At 56.2% G+C, this 17,665-nt stretch overlaps 1 protein-coding gene across 6 annotated transcripts in view; it reads right to left on the bottom strand.

Moving 5' to 3' along the window:
• Positions 1-699: 699 nt before the first annotated feature.
• Positions 700-17,665, bottom strand: part of KCNIP2 (potassium voltage-gated channel interacting protein 2) — a 43,035-nt gene continuing 26,069 nt past the window's right edge. For 3 of the 6 annotated variants that reach the window (XM_021536378.3, XM_021536376.3, XM_021536374.3), the window contains exons 2-7: positions 5,169-5,293; positions 4,549-4,785; positions 3,926-4,033; positions 3,458-3,562; positions 3,139-3,201; positions 700-2,809 (exon numbers count right to left, since the gene is read on the bottom strand). In XM_021536378.3, the coding sequence (XP_021392053.2) occupies positions 2,762-2,809; positions 3,139-3,201; positions 3,458-3,562; positions 3,926-4,033; positions 4,549-4,785; positions 5,169-5,293 (686 nt within the window). In that variant the 3' untranslated portion in view covers positions 700-2,761. Of the gene's footprint in view, positions 2,810-3,138; positions 3,202-3,457; positions 3,563-3,925; positions 4,034-4,548; positions 4,786-5,168; positions 5,294-6,393; positions 6,494-17,665 lie in introns of all 6 variants that reach the window. The other 3 variants (XM_077784666.1, XM_077784665.1, XM_021536379.3) reach the window with 3 other exon arrangements.

The following is a 17,665-nucleotide window of genomic DNA, read 5'->3' as shown; positions in this document are numbered from 1 at the left end:
GGAAAGATCAGACTTGCTGCTTACCCAGTCCCACAATGGTAATTCCCCCCACTGCCAGAGCCCATCCTTTTAAGGCTCTGTTTGGTTCCAGGCAGCTCTTTGCATTGAGCTTTCAGTTCCTGGACTACAGGCTGTAGAATGCTGGACCATTTTGCTGTCCCACATCAGGTCCATTGTTCTCTGGTTCTGCTACTTACTTACATTGACTGTTTACTTAATTTTTCCCAGTTTTCAATGCTGGACTTTTCCAACAATCAATAATTGCCACAAGATAAACCCCTCCCCATACCTACCTCCTCAAGGTGGCAGGTGACCATGTTCCTGTTAACTCAGCTTTAAATGCCACATCCTAACAAGGGCCACCTGGTCCCAAGCTTGGGTTCCCCCAGCAGCATCTGTGGCAAGCTGAAAACACACCTGGCAGCCTGACTCCTGAAATATGACACACTTGATTCAAGAGCTTTTTAACCTTAACACCTCTAGCCTCTTAGCAGCAGAAAATCTGTATTTACAGGACCACCAACAGCATGGCTAAGCTCAGTGTGCACCCTGTCCCTCATGAAACCTCCCAGAGCACCCATGCAGAGCACCCTGCAACCACACCACCCCAAAAAAGATACCAACCCTCTGCAGAGACCCCTCTTTTTTCCTGCCTTCCCATCCCAGGCAGCTGACAGATGCAAAGACAGAACAGTAGTGTGCATAGCGATTGTGGTTAGATTTTATTGGTTTTTTGTTGGTTTTTTGTTTTGTTTTTTAAACTCATATAATTGTTATAATACAAAATATACAGACTGGAGATGCCAAGCAGGTTGTGGGTCACCATGCCCCGGGGCAGGGGGTCACACCATGCGACCTACAGCGTGAGGGGGGAGGCGGCAGGTGCTCCACATGGCAGCGAACAATGGGTACCCCAGAGAGCTGGGAGGAGGGAGAACAGGGCCGAAGAGATGGAGGGGTAAGGCCCTCCCACCCTTAGGAGAATGCAAGTGGGAGCTCAGTCCCACAGCAAACATGGGAGCAGGTCTGTGAGATGAACAGTGTGTTGAATGAACCTAAAAAAACACATCATGTCTGCAAGATAAATAATGTGTCAAATGAGCCTAAAAAACATGTGATGTCTGCAAGGGCTGGGACAGGGATCATCCCCCAGGAAGCAGCCCCTTAGCTTTGGCTCAGAGCCCCAGGGGTTAAATTCTAATGTCTCGAGCCCCAGGGCTTCAGCCTGGGTCTGACCCAGCATGGGTGCTGATCCCAGACATCAAAGCTCAGGCCAGCCCAAACCACCCCTGGCCAGGGATACAGAGAATGGAGCCACAGACGGGGTTGTCAGGGCTGGGTACATTCCCAGTGCCTGTGAGGGGCTTCTGGAGTTGGCATGGGATCATTAGCCCATGGGCATCACTCTCCCAGCTATGACTTGAAGTGGTATGTGGGCAGGATAGGCCTATCTGCACACACCCATCTCCAAGGAGCTGGTGGGGACACAAACCCAGACTCTCCATCCCCAAGGTCCCCACGCAGGCTCTCACATGTCCATGCTGGGAAAAGGAGAAGAGTCCCCTGCCCCAAGGTGACCCTCCAGCCTGCCAGCAGCATGGCAGTGACTCCTGTCTAACCCCAGCCTTGACTTTCTCCTCCAGGAGCTGCCAGCTCAGCCATGTCACCAGCACAGGGCTATCCTGTGAGGACACCTCTCTGCATCATTGCTCATTCCCCCATCCCCAGGGCAGCAGGTGGGCTGGGATGGGCCAGGGCACAGGAGCAGGGCAAGATCAGCAGCTAATGATGCTAGGAGCATGGCTGTGAGCCCTATGGGACCAGAATGGCCACCAGAGACAAGCCCGTCTCCCTCTTCCACATGTCCCCATACCGTGGCTGTCACATTCTCAGGAAGGGTTGGAAAGAGTGTCTCTCCACTAGAGCCTCAAAGTGGATCCCTGGGGTCCCCCTGTGCCAGCACCCCAAACCTGAGGGACAGGGGCTGAGGTTGCAGCTCTCCCAGCCCTGCATCGTCTATCCTTGGGGACAAGTGCCACAAGTCACCTCGAAGTCCCTTTAGCCTCCCCTCTGCTCCTGTCAGATAGAGCTTCGTAGGATCCCGGGATCAGGGGATGCTCCCCACAGCTCATGCAGCAATGAACCCCAAGGGCTCACGTGGCTGCCTTCTCCAGGCACAGCCCCTCTGCCCACCCACTGGCCCAGGACAGGGAGGGTGGCTGGTGGCTCACAGTGGATACACCACACATGCTTCCCACAGCAGGGCACAGCCAGGGCAGGAGAGGAAGCCGAGGGACTGACTGTGCCCATTGCAAGACTTGATTGGTTTCTAGACTGCGTTGCTGGAGAATTTGGGCTGGAGCTGGGATGGGGGCTCCTGGGGCTGGAGAGGATCAGGGTAGGCGAGCTCTGGCTGCACAGGGTGGTGTGCACAGGGAAAACCTCTAGTGCAGCCCAAGGATGCATCTTTTCCACCAGGATTGGGTGCAGGGAGGTCCATCCAGGTAGTATTCTCATCCCGTGCCAGCCATGCCCATGCTCCAACATCTGGGAGCACCTGCTTGGGATTCCCCAAGGAAAGCAGAGCTGGGCCAGGGGAAAGGAAAGATCTCGGCACTGACTGCATCTCATGGAAGGAAGGCCCCTTTCCATGGAGGTGTCTGTGCAGCCAGAGGAGGGGAGTCTCAAAGGAAAAGTCAAGAGAGAGAAGAAGGTTCTGGGCCCAGTGTCAGGACAGCTCATCTGGAGGCAGGTCCGGGAGCTAAATCACGCTGTCGAAGAGCTGCATGGATCGCATGATGTTCTCATCCTGTCAGGAGCAGGTGGGAAGTGTGCAAGTTGAGGACAGAACAGCAATCTGGGAAGCTCCCCCAAATCTGGCTTTACCCTCATGGCAACTCTGGCACATGGGACAAGACCCCCAGGGATTACAGGCAGTTTCCAAGCCCTACTGGGATCCATGGCTCTCCTCGTCTGTACAAGGATGCTGGCTTGGGTACAGTTCCCAAAGCAGAGCTCCAGCCTTGCCCCTGGGAGCCCTGGCTTCACTCCCTCTATGCAGGAAAGAAGCAAGAGGGACAAAGGTCCCCAAGGAAAAGGGTGGTGACCTAGCTCAGAGAAGAGTGCTGGTGACTTTACCTTCTGGCAGGACTCCAGGAACTCCTCGATTGTCACCACGCCATCCTTATTCCGGTCCATTTTCTGCAGACAAGCACAGCACAGGGAGCATAGCAGGGACAGCCCCAGCCCTAGGGAGAACCTGGTAGCCCTTGCCTAGCTCCCACAGGGGCTGGCCACAGTGCACCCCTGGCTCCAGGCATGCCCAAGCACCAACTAGGACCAGCACAGCCCTGCTTCATCCCCAGAGTGGGGTGTTTTCTACTGCACCCACTGCAGCTCTGTGCTGGAGCTCTGCTTCCCCATGTGCTCATGCTTTGTGAGGATATACTCAGCTCACCTGGAAGAAGTTCTCCACATGCTCCCGGGGTGCTTCCTCCCGCATGGCCGGGTAGGTGTATTTGCCCATCATGTCATAGATGGACTTCATGATGTCCAGCATTTCCTGATGGGAAGGGAAGCAGGGTTGCAGTGTCAACATGGGGCTCTGCCTCCACCTGGTCTCCAACCCACACCTTTTTCTTGATGCTCCTGAAGGACCTTTGGGGTGCTCAGATATGTTTCTGCTGGCTCTGTGCACAGTGTGGGGCCATGTGTGGATGGAGCCCCAAAGCTGCACACCACTCATCCACCCTCCATCCCAGAGTCACACCAGTGCCAGGGGACCAGGAGGGATATTTGCAAAGATGAGCTCAGTTAAATATTGATCCCCTGGGCTCTCCTCCAGAGCTCAGCTGAGTTCTGCCCTTGTCCTTGCTAGGTGCAGATTTGCACTGACCTTGGGGACCAGTCTGGACCCCCATCCCACCTCTTTGGTGATGCAGCCATCTTTGTTCAGGTCATAGAGGTTGAAGGCCCAGTTCAGGCGATCATCAATGGTGCCCCGCAGGATGGTGGACAGTCCAGACACAAAGTCCTGCAAGGATGAACAAGGCAGGCAAATGGGAGTTACAGCCACAAAGGGCCTCAGAGACACAGAGTACAGCCCTGCTTGATTCTCCTGCAGAGAGGAATTCAGCCCCAAAGCTGTTAAGTCCTGGGGCTGGGCTGACAAGCCGAAATGTTGGGTATCAAAAAGAGTTGGGGGAGAAAAAATTGCTTAACTCTACATTTCCCACATTACTCCCTTGGGTCACAGCAACCAAGAGGACAATGTGTTCAGCCAAAGCCTGAACAAGACCCAGCCACGGCTGTGTCTGCCAGTCTGGGTCTCTACACAACCCTACCCAGAAAATACAGAAAGCCTCCTTTTTTTTTTTTTTTCTTTTAATTGGTTTTCTGTTGCCTCTGGAAACTTAATAAACTCCACTAGGCCTGCCAACTCTTCATGCATCTGCAACAACACCACTGCTGACCCCAGTCCATGGTCCCTGGAGAGCTGTGCTCTCCTTGCCCCACTGCACCCATTCACCTTCTTTGGACATAGCTCACCTCAAAGCTGACGGAGCCATCGTGGTCAGTGTCGAAGGCGTTGAAGAGGAAGGTGGCGTAGGTGCTGGAGTCTGCAGGGAGGCAGACAGCATGAGGAGGGGCTGTGTGACCCTCTGCCCCACAGAGGCACCCATGTGTATGGGGACAGGATGGGGATGGGCACTCACCTCCTTGAGGGAAGAACTGTGAATAGATCTGTTTGAAGTTTTCTTCGTTGACAATGCCACTTGGGCACTCCTGCCAGAGCAAGGTCACAGTGTCAATTCCACATTGCAAAAAAGGGCTGAGCACCCCCTAAAAACCTGTGGTGCCTTGCCTTGCCCTCCAGCCCTGTGCACCTAGTGGGGTGGCTAGAAAGGCTGCTTAGAGCATCCCTCTAATTTTTTGGACTGCACCCCTCACTGGAGGGGCTCTGAATCCCAGGCACCTGGGAAGGGGGCTCTCTGCACCCAAGCAAACAGAGCACAGGATCAGGTCTCCCCACTGAGCTCCCTGGAAGTAAAATCAGGCTGTAGCCTATGTAAACTTCAACCCCAAAAACTTTCACAAACAAAGCAGTAACCCAAGGTGGACATGGCAGCAGAGGTGAGGGCTATCAAAGCTGGTCAAGGAGTACTCACATTCTTGAAGCCTCGGTACAGGACCTGCAGCTCTTTGCGGGTGAACTTGGTCTGCTCCTGGAGCTGCTCCAGCCCCTCGGGGCGGTGGCAGACGGTGGAGAGCTCAAACTCATCCTCAACACTGTCTGCAAGGAACCCAGGGGAAGAAAGGGTGGCTGAGGCCAACACTGTCCTGCCCTATCTTGTCATGCCAGGGGGCAGAGAGACACCTTGCACAGCACACGCTGTCCTCTCACACCTGCCCAGGTTGACACATTTTTGGGGTACTCTGCTCAGCCAGAGCTAGGTCTATGCCAGAAGAGGACACTCATAGACACCTCAGTTACAGACCAGGACTGGGCAACAACCCCACTCCAGTACAGCCCAGGCTGGGCACAGAAGTGTGAAAACCCCCCAGTGCTGAAACCCTCCATGCCTGCCCTTCTCCTCCCACCAGCACAGGCATCTGCCCTGTGGAGTTCAGACCCTTGATGTTCTGCAGCACCAGGGCTCACATCCAGCAGGAGAATTGCCCCTCAGAAACCCCAGCCCCAAATGCTGCCCCCCCCCCGCCTTTCCAGATTCTTTTCTACCCACTGTGCTCCCACCTTCCTTGATGGCTTCTCTCCACCATCTGCCAAGCTGCACAGCCCCTGCCTGCAGCAACCAGCACCCCTAGACCCCACTCAAACAAGAGGGGCACACAGCAGGTACTCCCTCTTTGTGGGGTGGTTCAGACCCTGCCCCTCCATACTCACCTTCTGCCAGGGGGGTTTGGCTTGCACCATGGAGCTGGGAGAGATCCTGGCCAGGGGCTTGGACTCACCAAGGAACCAAGCTCACCCAGTACAGGGGGCTAAAGGACTCTGCACTCACTCCCTGCTCAGCCTCTTTCATCGTCCCATCACACCTCCATCTCCAAACCAACCCTCAGCTTAGAGAAACAACTCCCCACCCCTTAGACCAGTGCCAGGAGGGCCCTGCTGCCCTGAGCCAGCTCCCAAGCGGTTCTTGCTCCCATGGGAGCTGCTGCAGGGAGACGAAGAGGGAGAAAACCAGCCTGTGAGCAGGTAACGACAGAGGTGGGTGCAGAGCCCATGAGATCGGACCCCTCCAGGGCAGGGCTGATCCTGACAGCCAGGGCAGGGGAGAGGTGGAGGCGTCCCCTTCCCGCAGGCAGGGCCAGGGCGGAGAGCAGGCAGCAGCACCGCCGGGGACAAACACACACAAAGGCAAGAAGAAGCACTTGCTTTCACTGAGCGAGGGGATGGATTTGGGCCGGCAGCAGGGCAGCAGTTTGAGGAATCGCTGCTTCAGCGCTTTTTTAGTTTGGACTGGCGGGTTGCCTGGAAGAAAGAAGGAGTCACCAAGCAGAAGAATTAACACAGCGTCAGCCCCCGGTCCCGACGGGCGGCAGGGTTGGGCACCCGGCGCGGGGTGATCTGAGCGGAGGCAGCACATGCAGCGTGAGGCTGGAGGAGCAGGAAGGCAAAACCCAGCCCAGGATCTGGTCGACCTTCCTGCTCAATCCCAGGACAAACCCAGCACTGGAGTATCTGTCCTTGGGAAGGATGAGGACAACCCTGCTAAGTTACCCACACCCAGCATCTCTGTACACCCCCATCATACCAGAGTGTCTGGGAGACTCCCAGGTGCCCAGAGAGTCAGGAAATGGCAGGGCCAGATTCTGTCCCTTAGCCTTGAGGGCAATTACCTGCTCCCTGGGGACCCTCTCCGAGGGGCTCTGCAGGGAGGCAAGATAGAATAAAGCCCAAGAAACAACCTGTAGCAGAGCCAGGACATTGCATCCTCCCTAAGCTCAGGCTGGGTTTGATCCTGCTGGTACCCACGGGCTGAAGGCAAAACATGCACCAGACCCCCCATGCAGCCCAGACTGCAGCATGCACCCCCACCCCAGTGCAATACGGGACCTGAGCCCAGGGACCTGCTTTGAGACAGCCAGAAGGGGAACGGGGCTTTGCCTTGGCCAGGCTACAGCGCTGGGTGAAGGACTCCCCACACCAGCCTGGCCCATGGCCACTGCATCCAAGTTGCCCTGTGTTAATAGTAGGTCCCCTCACTGTACTGACCCCAATGCCACCCCCTGTTCCCCCATTTGGACCCCAATGTTTTCACTCAGCCCCATCTGTCCCAGCTGGTGTTGCCCCATGGCTGCAGACCCCCTCCCTCCCTTCCCACAGTGCCTCAAGCCAGCAAACTCAGCGCAGGACTGATGCTGCAGGTAGGGAAAAGAGGAAGAGAAGGGGATGAAGGCCATGCTGGGCTCCAGCCTCTGAGGGGAGGCAAACACCAGCATGGGGACAAATGGGACAAAAGGTGCAAAGTCCCTTTGGAGCTCTGGTTTGTCACTGTGTTTGCTCCAAGTATCCTATACATCTGCAAGAAGCAGGTCACAATGCTTATGCATCCTGAGCCCTGGTTTTGGGGTTGTTTCTCTAGGTTTCTAGCAAATAGCTGCCAGAGAAGCCCTTTCACAGCCTTGTGGGGCTAAGCTGAGCCCCAAATGCCAGGAAAATTGTGTTGCATGGTACCCAGCTCCAGGACAGGGACATGGGTCTGCATCCAGCAGCCACTTCTAGACAGGTTGGCCACAAAGTGCCCACAAGCAGAACATGGGACCCTCTGAGCTCACACCAAGGCAACTCCATCATTGTGGGGGATGAAGAATAGCTCCAGGAGGTCATGGATCCAGCAGGACATCACAAAAAGCCACTCAAAGAAGGCAAATTCTCCCCAAGGATGTGGCATCCCCAACAGGGTGACAGTGAGCTGCAAACCTATAGGGATGAACAAATACATCCCCTGGCATTTGTCAGGGGATGACAGGGGCAAGGATGAAGACCAGGATCTTGGCACTGGCAGAACAGCACAACCTAGCTCCTGTCTGCTCCAGGGTTTGCAGGCAGGTGAGGAAAGAGGACTTTTCTTTCCTAGAAGTGGGCACCAGTTGTACATAAACCACGATTTTGTCAAGGCTACCCTTCAAGGGCTTTAATTTGCAGAGGGAAAGGGAAATTGCACCTTTCAGCCTTCCAAGGATGCTCTGGGGCCAGGTCCCTCCAGCAGAGCTGAGCTGTGGGAACAGACCTGACAGGCAGAAGTATCCCCTTTGCTGAGAGAGAAGGGACAGGGCGGTCAGAGCAACACCCAAAGCCAGGGTGATGGATCCCAGAGGGAGCAGGGCAGGAGGGAAACCACACAGCGAGAGAGATGCAACAGAGAGTAAACTGTGGTTGGACTCACAGGGGCAGCAGGTATAGGCACGTGCAGTAGGTCAGGTCGGGTGCAAGTTACACTTTAGTTTGTTATAAAGGAAAAAGAAAAAAAAAAGAACATGGGCGTTTTCTCAAGGAGGAAACTGAGGGGGGCCCGATTCCAGGGTCCCCAGGGCAGGGGAGGGAGCACATTCAGCACATGCAGTTTAACAACAGGAGAGGGGTGACCAGGACTAGGGTTTTGCTGTCCTGGCTTTAGTGAACACAAGGGCTCTGCTGAGCAGGACACACCACCCTCTTTCTCTTTTCAGCATCCAAACCATAAGCAAGTCTGGGAGCTGCCCCTCCTTGCTGGAAAACAGCTCTACCCAAAGATGAGGAGCAGTGCCCAACCATGTGCTGCCACTCTGGACACAAGGGACATTGCAGCACGAAGCCCTGTCCCTGCCAGCAACAGCTCCTTTTCCAGAATCCGCTCTGCTCTCCACCCTTCTGTAAGGGCCATCCAGCGGCCGGCACGGAACAGAAAGGGCTGGCAGTGTTTTACCTGCGGCGGGAGGGCTGCCGGGTTAAGTGCCTTGTCGCTTCCCATGCATCACTCTGCAGCTCGGCAGCTTCAAAGCACACAAACACACACAAGCTGAGACTCCATCCTTCAGTGACACCAGAAGGGGTAGGAATTTCCCACCTCCACACGCTGTTGAAATAAAGCCTGAAAGCTGGCTCCGAAGGAACCTTCCCTGCCCCCAGCAATGACTTCCATCAGGATGGCCACGGGCCACTTTGTATCGAGCCACCAGCAGCTGATGTGTCCTTGGAAGCTGGATCCAGCCATTGCTACCATGCTGAGGGTTACCCAGTGCTGGGCTGACACCCACTTCCCATAGAGGACCCAAGCCTGGGCTGCTCCATGGTCTCCCCAGAGGAAAAACAGGAGACAGGTGCTTAAAAATGTCCTTGTCCTCCCATAGAGCTGCAGTCACCAGTCCCCTTCCAGTGGCAGCTGGATGGGGAGACCAACCCACCCCTTCCATGGCACCCTCCTGCTAGAATACAACCTCAATAACAAACCAACAGGCAGTGCCAAAACTCCCCCATCTCCCTCAGTAACCTGTCAATAAATGCAGGATGGTGATGGGTGGAAAATGTGCATCCCACAACAAGACCCCCTGCAATGTCCCCAGCCCCAGGCACAGCACTGTTCCAGGAGGGGAGCAGAGCACAGCAGCCCACCAGCAGCACTCACAGCCCCTGCTTGGCCCCGCGGGGCAACACTGGGTCAGTTGGCAAGTCAGGAGGAGCTGGTATCCCAAGGCTGATCTGAACTCAGCTGCCCCTAAAACCTGTGGCTGACAATCATCCCTGTGCAGGGCTCAGCCACGTACCCAGCCTCGGGCAGTGCCATTAGCCACAGCTCTCTGGGGTCTGCAGTGATGCTCAGCAGGAGGAAGAGTGAGTCTTCCCTGGGGAGAGGTCAGGATATGTCCCACCAACAGCAGCTCTGCAAATGACCCTCATCAGTCAGCAATGCAGAGCCAAGTGTAGCAAAGGTGCCAGACAGTCATCCATCAGAGGAATGAAATCACAGCTGGCATCGCCCAGGGCCAAAGAGTCCCTGTCCTGGGGGTGGGACAGAGCTGGGAGCAGCAAAGCTGCCAAGTGAGCTGCAGTTTGTGGGACAGCAAAAGCTCAGGACCAGGATATTCCCTGGTGCCAGAGGGAGAAACACAGCACCAACCCTTGTGCTGAGCAGTCCCCAGTGGGGCTCGCAGCACTGCTGTCCCCGTTCCCATCCCCAGCCTGTGACAGCGCTCCCAGATAGCCTGCCTGTGCCCAAAGGAGATGTTGCAGAAAAATAACTTCTACAGACCACACCATGTACAGAATGTTGAGAGCAGCAAATGGGACAGGATACACACCCCAAGAGACAGTGGAGCTCAGAGGCTCCCCAAATGGAGCAGAAAAAGCTGCAGGGCTGGGACAGCCATATGCATCACCCTGCTGCAAAACCCACACAAAGGGATACATCCTGCCTCCATCAGCACATCCAAGGTGCCACAAAAAGTGGATGTGCTTCATCCACACCCCAGCCAGCTCAGGGACATCCTCCATCAAAAGGAGGTTGAAAGCATCTCCTGGGCACAACACCCTCATCTTCTCCCCTCTCTCTGCTCTACTACTAGTTGCTTCTCTGATCACTCCTGGCCGCACACCTCCCATTCCAAAATCTGGCTGCCCAAGGGGATGTGATCTGCAATCCCTTCATTTCACAGCATCCCCAGTGCCAGCAAGGAGGCAGAGGGGATGGAGGCAAACCAACCCCAAAACACATTCGTGCAAAGTCTAGTGGCAGCTGTTGTGTGAGCTGGGACAGTCTGTGGCACCATCGAGCCAAAGGAAACCAGGCATCAGCACCATGCAGCTCCCTGCACTCCCACCCTCACCGGGCACAACCAACAGGTCGTGTATCCATTGCTCTGACATATTTTGGGTCCTCTTTTTTGGCCACATCCAGCCCTATCCTCAGTACCCACTTGCCAATCCTGGAAGCTCAATATCAAGAGCATCCTCGTCTTTCCCCAACCCTGGCACAGCCCCAGAGGGAGAGCAAAGGGGCTTTCACCTCTTTTCCCATGTTTTCCCCATAGCCACCAATTCCTGTAGCAGTGAGAAAGCTTTGACCTGCATGGTGCTGCACCCCACATTCATGGTTCTTTTCTCCCAGCTCACATTTATCTCCTAAGACTCAGTTACCTGCAATGTTTTTCCCCTCTGACAAAACCCAGCCTTCTGCATCCCATTGCCCTGAGACTCCCAACAGCCCAGACAGTCTCCATCCCCCAGCACCCCACATGTCACCTCATCCCAGTGCCTCAAGACCAGATATCCCCCACCCTAAAGCTCCCAGACACCTTATATTTCTAGCATCCTGCACCCAACCCCACATATTCCAATGTCCACAAATATTCCCACCCAATATCCTAACAGTCTGAAACACCCCCAGACACTCTCTATTCCCCAGTTCCCTACATCCTAATGCTGCCTCCCCCCCTAAAAAAAAAAATAAAACCCACCTTAAACCACACAAATCCTTTAGAAACTCCCCTAAGCACCCTGCAGCCCTTGGGATAGGAGGAGCAATTCCACCACCACATCCCCATCTCATTGCAACCCCATCCCCATCCCTGTCCCCATCCCACCTCCCCTGGTCAGGTCGATGATGCCCAGAGCATGGAGTATCTTGAGGCTGGAGCAGAGCAGCAGGATGATGCCCACCGTTTGCAGCCCCTGCAGGTCCCAGGGTGCCTCAGCAACCGCCATCCCCCAGACACACAGCCCAGCCAGCAGCTGCTCTGGCAGCAACAGACCCAGCAACGCAGGAGAGGGGAGGGCAGGGGAGGAGAGACCTGCCTTGGCCCTCCCTCTTCCTGCCCTGGCACCCTCTAGAGTCCCTCGGGGCACCCAGGCTGCAAGGAAGGAGAGCCCACAAAACTGCCCAAGGGACTTAAGGGTCAGCTCTCCTGCAGGGCACCCCTGCACTACACAGCCAGGCACAGGAACCTGCAGAGGGGTGCACAATGGGCACCAGTGGGTGATGGAGGTGGAGGAGGCTCAGCCACACTGACTTCTACCCCAACAGCAGCTCATGGTGGCACTGGAGCTGAGTGGTCTGAAAGGACCTTGAGTTCATCACATGCTACTGGGGCACTTCTATTCCCATCTGTGCCCAGTCCTGGGGTCTAATCCTGCCTCTCACATGGGAGAGGTAAAGGAGATCCTATTGAGCTCACTCTCAGCACCCTAAGCCCAACACAACCTTGTGCTAGAGAGCCACAGCCTCTCCCACTGGACTTGAAGGTTTCACCCTCCACCAACAGAGCCGGACTATAAAGAAGGGCAGTCCTAATAGGCTCCTTTGCTCTCTACATTTCTTGGTTTTCCTCCAGTCTGTGCTTTTCTCACCTCCCTGTGGCTGAGTGATCTCCTGTCCCTCTATCTGCTGGCTCAGAGCCAGTGGGGACAGTGGGGGCCCTTTACCATGTCCAGCTGGAGCTCCTTGCTCCCCTCTCCAGGCACATCAGCAACAGTAAGAGCAAATCAGGCCAGAGGGAATTGGGAAGGAAGCAATGTGAAAAGTGATTAACACAAGGCCGGAGGGAGAAGAGATTCAACAAGCTAATTAGGTCTGGCTGGGCTGTAAAGGACATGTCACCATGCAGCAGCAGAGGCACAGGGTGCACTACAGGTACTGTGGACCTTGGGGAGCTCAGGGCTGCTGGGAGAACCAACCCTGCCCAGCCCTAGAGCCAGCTGACAAACCTGCTAGCCCATGGAAAGGCAAGGGTTAAAGCCACTGCAGATGGGGGAATGTCTGGTGCAGCCCAGCCCAGGGAATCCCAGACTTCAACCTGGAGTGCCTGCAGCTATCCTAGGCTAGATTTCAACGCTCCAAGATCTACTGGCCTGCAGCAAGCTCACCTTGACCTCTGGGGTCTGTCCAATCCAGGAGGCTGGATGACACCCTGAGCCCAGGGCCCAAAGCATCACACCCCAAAGGGCCAGTCCCTCCTGCTGCAGCCAAGACACAGCACTCCCACCAAAAAGGTTCCTGGAAAGCAGGAGAAATCAGGGCTTGGCACAGGACTTTGCTCTTGCCAGCACTTGGGGATGCTCGCTTTCTCCCCTCTCCAGAGGGACCCTCATCCTGAGCTAGCCATGGGGAGTCCATGCTGCTCACTGCCACCACCCTCCTGCCTGGCACCTTTTGGGGTGCTGCTGGCACCCAGGCATGCTGCTGCTCCCTCCTGTTTCTCCCCAAATTCCAGAAGGGTTTAGCACTCTCCCAGCCCTGCTTCTCTTTCCATATCCTGAGCTCTACAGCAGCAGCAGCCCCCAGGGAAGGCAAGGGCCAGCACACCCTATGCTGGGGGCTCTCCAAGACATCCCCAATCCTGCCTGCCCCCCAGCACGTACCCTGAACAGCCAAGGCAGGAACAGCCCTGGGCGGGCACCAATTATCCTGCCGACAGCAATCTGCCACTTCATTTAATATTAATCTGTGGCTGGGCTACGCGGGTGGCTCTCCCGCCTTTTCCCTCCTCCCAGCCGGGACCGATTGCTCGGCGCTGAATTATTGATGCTGCACTTCAAGAGGCAAAATTGATAGCATTTCTCTCCACCTGCTCCATCCTGAGTGCTTGGCCAGAGCGTGATCTCAGCAGAGGTCTGAGAGCCTCCTGCATGGGTCTGCCAAGAGATCTTCAGGGCTGGGGACAGGCATGATGGCACAGGGCAGAGGTGGGATGACACAATCCATCATTGATTATCCAGCTGGTAAACAACATCAGTTCCAGTATTGATCACCTTGAAGATCCTGGAGCACAGTGCAATCACAGGGATGCTCCACTGCTGCTGCCAGGCAGTAGCTGTGGCGAGGTCCAAGGGGGTACAGTGCCAAGCAGACAGGACAAGGGGTTGCAAACAGTCAGCACTTCTGTCCAAGCCCTTTTTAAGAGAAGTGCCAGCTCCAAATGAAGGATGAGGTCCTTGGGACCTCATCCAGCTGAGTCTGGGAACCAACAAGCCTGGAATTCCCCCAGGATCTCATTGCAAGATGCTCCCACTGAACCCTTCCCCCAGGTTAGAGGGGTTGGCTTGGTCCCTTCTGGAGCTGCTCCATTCCCAGCCCATCACTGTGGTGCACAGCACTACCTGGGCAGAGAAACAGCTGCAGGCAGGGGACCATCAGGGATGGGGCAGGGAGAGCATGGGCCAGCAGCCAGAGCAGAGGAAGCACCGCCAGCATCGATGGCTCTGGAGCAGGTGGCAGAGCCCCGTGTCCATTAGCAGACCCAAGCCATTAGTGCTTGGTTTCAGGCTCTTCACGGTCTCAGGGCTGTCACTGTTGACCAAGCCATGGCTTGTAAACAACCCCTGGAGGGGACACAGTATTTACCAGCCCCAGACACTGCCTGGGACCTTCCCTGGAGAGCAAAATCCTACCTGCTGCCTCTCAAGTCAAAAGGGGCAGCAACCTATGCAACAGCACCTCACCTCCATCCCAAACCACTGCCATTCACACACAGGACTCCTTGTACAGTGCCCAGGGCTCAGCTTAACCTCAGCCAATTTCTGCCCCTTAAGCAACACGTTTCCTTCTCTTCTGGGTACCTTCAGGCAATGGGAGCAATTGCTGGCAATCCAGGGCACCTGGATCCCATTCCCACCCTCACAGCTGGGGCGCATCTCCAGTCGAGCCAGAGGGAACTGCAGCTTCTCAGCATGCGAGGGTGGGTGGAGTGAGACAGGCATGCCCCTGTTCCTTCTGGAGGGGTGACAGATGACCAGGACAAGGCTGGACACAGGACACTCCATCTCCAGCATTCTGCTCTGGCCCATGCTAGGGAAAAATCTGTTGCAGATGGATGAGGAATGTACCCCAGGAAACAGAGGAGACACACAAGGCAAGGAGTGGCCCCTGCCTTGTCCTGAGCCCCTCTGCAGTGTTGCTGCAGGGCTGGGGGCTCTCTGTAGTCTCTTCTTCCACTGCATCTAGGAGCTGCAGAACAGCTGCAATCGATGCCACTGATGTTGGTCCAAAGCTTCAAGCAGCTACACAGGAAAGCAAAATCACTGGGAAGTAGGAAAGAAGAGTCTGAGGGAGGCACCCCCAAATCACCAGCAGAACTGGGGAGGGAGAATCCACCCTGGGCACAGTCAGCATGCCCTGCCCCAGCACTCACAAGGCAGGATGTCTGACAGGTCAGCTCCTGCCTCAGTTTCCCTCCTGGTGCAATCCACCTAGGAGTACTGCTGCTGGCACACAGGGACTTAGCAAGCAGTTAAACAGTAATGAAAACTTCCACCCATCTTTCATGTCCTGTGATCAGGTTCACAGGATTAGAGGGAGAGATCCCCTCAATCTGTCCCCTCTCTATCTCCAGGCACAGCCAGCCTGTAGGTGCAGGCTCGGGTGCTGCCTGCTTCACTGCTTGTAGAGGTGAGCATTCACCACCACGCCCAGCCCGTGTGGGAGCCAGTGCTGGAGAAGCACAGCAGTGTCTCAGGGCACCAGGGAAACTGTCTGTCTCCTCACCGTGTGCATGCCCCAGTGCCAGGGGCCAGGCAGGGCTGGGGGGACCCTTCACAAAACCATCACCCCGGGAGTCCAGGGAGCACCCAGCCAAGCAGTCCTGACCTCGCTCCCACCATGAACAAAGCAGAATCCCCCGAGCAGATCCAGACTCTGCCAAGTGTGCCCTGTGCACACCACTCAGCACCTCGCACAGCCCATCCATAGCTGGACAGTTCCCTCTGTGTCCCCCACCCTGCCCAAGGGCCACAGGGAGCCTTGGGGAGAGCCAGGAGCAGGGGGCCCAGTGTGCACCCTCCTGCCTGAGCCTGGCTGCTGTGCAGACCTGTGCTGAGTCCAACACCTCACGTGCAGGGCGAGGTGACCATGGACTCTGGTAACACCTTGCTCCTATGGAGGTGCTGGAAAACACCCTGGTGTCCACATATATGGTCACACAGAGTCCCAGCCCCCAGCATCCCAGCACACATCAAAGTCACCACCATACAGCAGACACCTTGCCAGCCCAGACCCCTCCCTGCATCCCCAGCCACTGGGACAGGCAGGATACTCTGCTCCTTTCATCCTACACCCCTACAAGCAGCCAACGGACACCAGGACTCTCTCATGGATGCAGCAGCCTTGGAGCATCCTTGGGAACAGCTCTGGACACCCACCACCTGCCCCTCACGTCCCGGAGGTGACAGCACCACCCACACCCGTTACCTTCCAAGGACACAGGCTCGAAGAGGCCAAATTGCTCCAGCACCTTGACGAAGAGGACCAAGACCACCAGCACTGCAATCATCTCAAGGCCTTCCAGGTTCATGGTGATGGTGTCTCATGGCCCCTCACCCCTCCACCCCTCTCTGTCACAGTCCTCGAGCCCCCTCACCCCAGCACCTCAGCCGCCAGACCGCTCATCCCCAGTGACACCCGCCTGTGTCCCTCCTGGGGGTTCGGCTGTCACCCCCTACTCAGGGGCACCTGCCATCAGCCATGGGCGAGCGAGGGGTCAGCGCAGGGCTGTGGTGGGAGGCTCAGCGAGCCACGGCTGAGAGCCCAGGCAGAGCAGGGCCGTGCCTGTGAGTAAGAGTGGAGAGAGGCCAAGTGGAGGGAGGCGTGGGGGGTGGCAGGATGGGGGGGTCTGAGGGGGAAAGAAGGCATGCCCTCCCATTCCAATGACACCACCTCCATCGATTTGCTTAATGCAGTTGCTAAGGAAACGGGCCACAGATATTAAAAGGCACTCAGTTCCCGGGGGGGACACGGGGAGGGGCAGGACGCTGGGCACTGGCAAAACATCCAGGATGGGGATGACTCAGATTTGTCCTCTGTGCCCCAGACATGTGTCTGCCCCATGGGGACCAGCTTGGCTAAACACCTCAACGTCTCCCTCCTGAGGAGTGTCTGGGGCAATAATTCCATCTGCCTCATTTCTGAGCAGGCAGATGGGTCCACCATTTTTGCTGGGAACACCAAGGGAAGATAGGAAGCAGGTTTGTGAGAACAGGCTGGGAGCAGAGGCCATGATGCAGGATTCCCAAGACATTGCCAGACCCCCAAATTTTGCAGCAATAGCAGGAGAGGAGGAGAAGCAGGGGCTAGGGACCCAGCCAAGGTCACACAGAAGCTGGAAACAGAGGGTGAACTCGTGCATCTGTGTGTCTCGAGCACACATCCACACACAGCCAGCAGGGCTAGATTTAGCTCCCCTGCTCTTTTCTAACAGCATTCCAGCCTCTGCCTGGCTGTTTGATCAGGAGTCACAGAAATCACTGGGGATCCAGGTACCTGTGGTCACTGCCTATCACCAAGGCTCAGCACCCCTTGGGGTCTTCCCCCAGGGATGCCACCAGCACTGCCCATCTCCAGGCAGACAATTCCCATATGGTGTATGATGCAAGACCAGAACTAACTCCAGCACTAGTGTGGTAAGCAGGGAGTAAGGGCTGCCCCCATGCCACTACCACCTCCCAGCCCCCCCAGTTCATCCCAGGAGCAAGGCCACCTGCCACAGCTACAGCTGGGGTTGCCATATCCAGGCTGTGGAGCAGACCCCAGCAAGATCCCCCAGCTGAGCTGCCTCACACCAGTCTCCCAGGAACCCCCATCTCCAGTCCAGCAGGCTGCAGGTTTGTCCCCTGGCAGGGGATGGGGAAGGCTGGTGTCTCAGTCCCAGGTCATGGCATAGCCTGGCTGTCTAGTGG

This window comes from Lonchura striata, chromosome 7 (assembly GCF_046129695.1).
Source record: "Lonchura striata isolate bLonStr1 chromosome 7, bLonStr1.mat, whole genome shotgun sequence".
Classification (NCBI taxonomy): Eukaryota; Metazoa; Chordata; class Aves; order Passeriformes; family Estrildidae; genus Lonchura; species Lonchura striata.
This window is presented reverse-complemented; position numbering and strand designations above follow the sequence as displayed.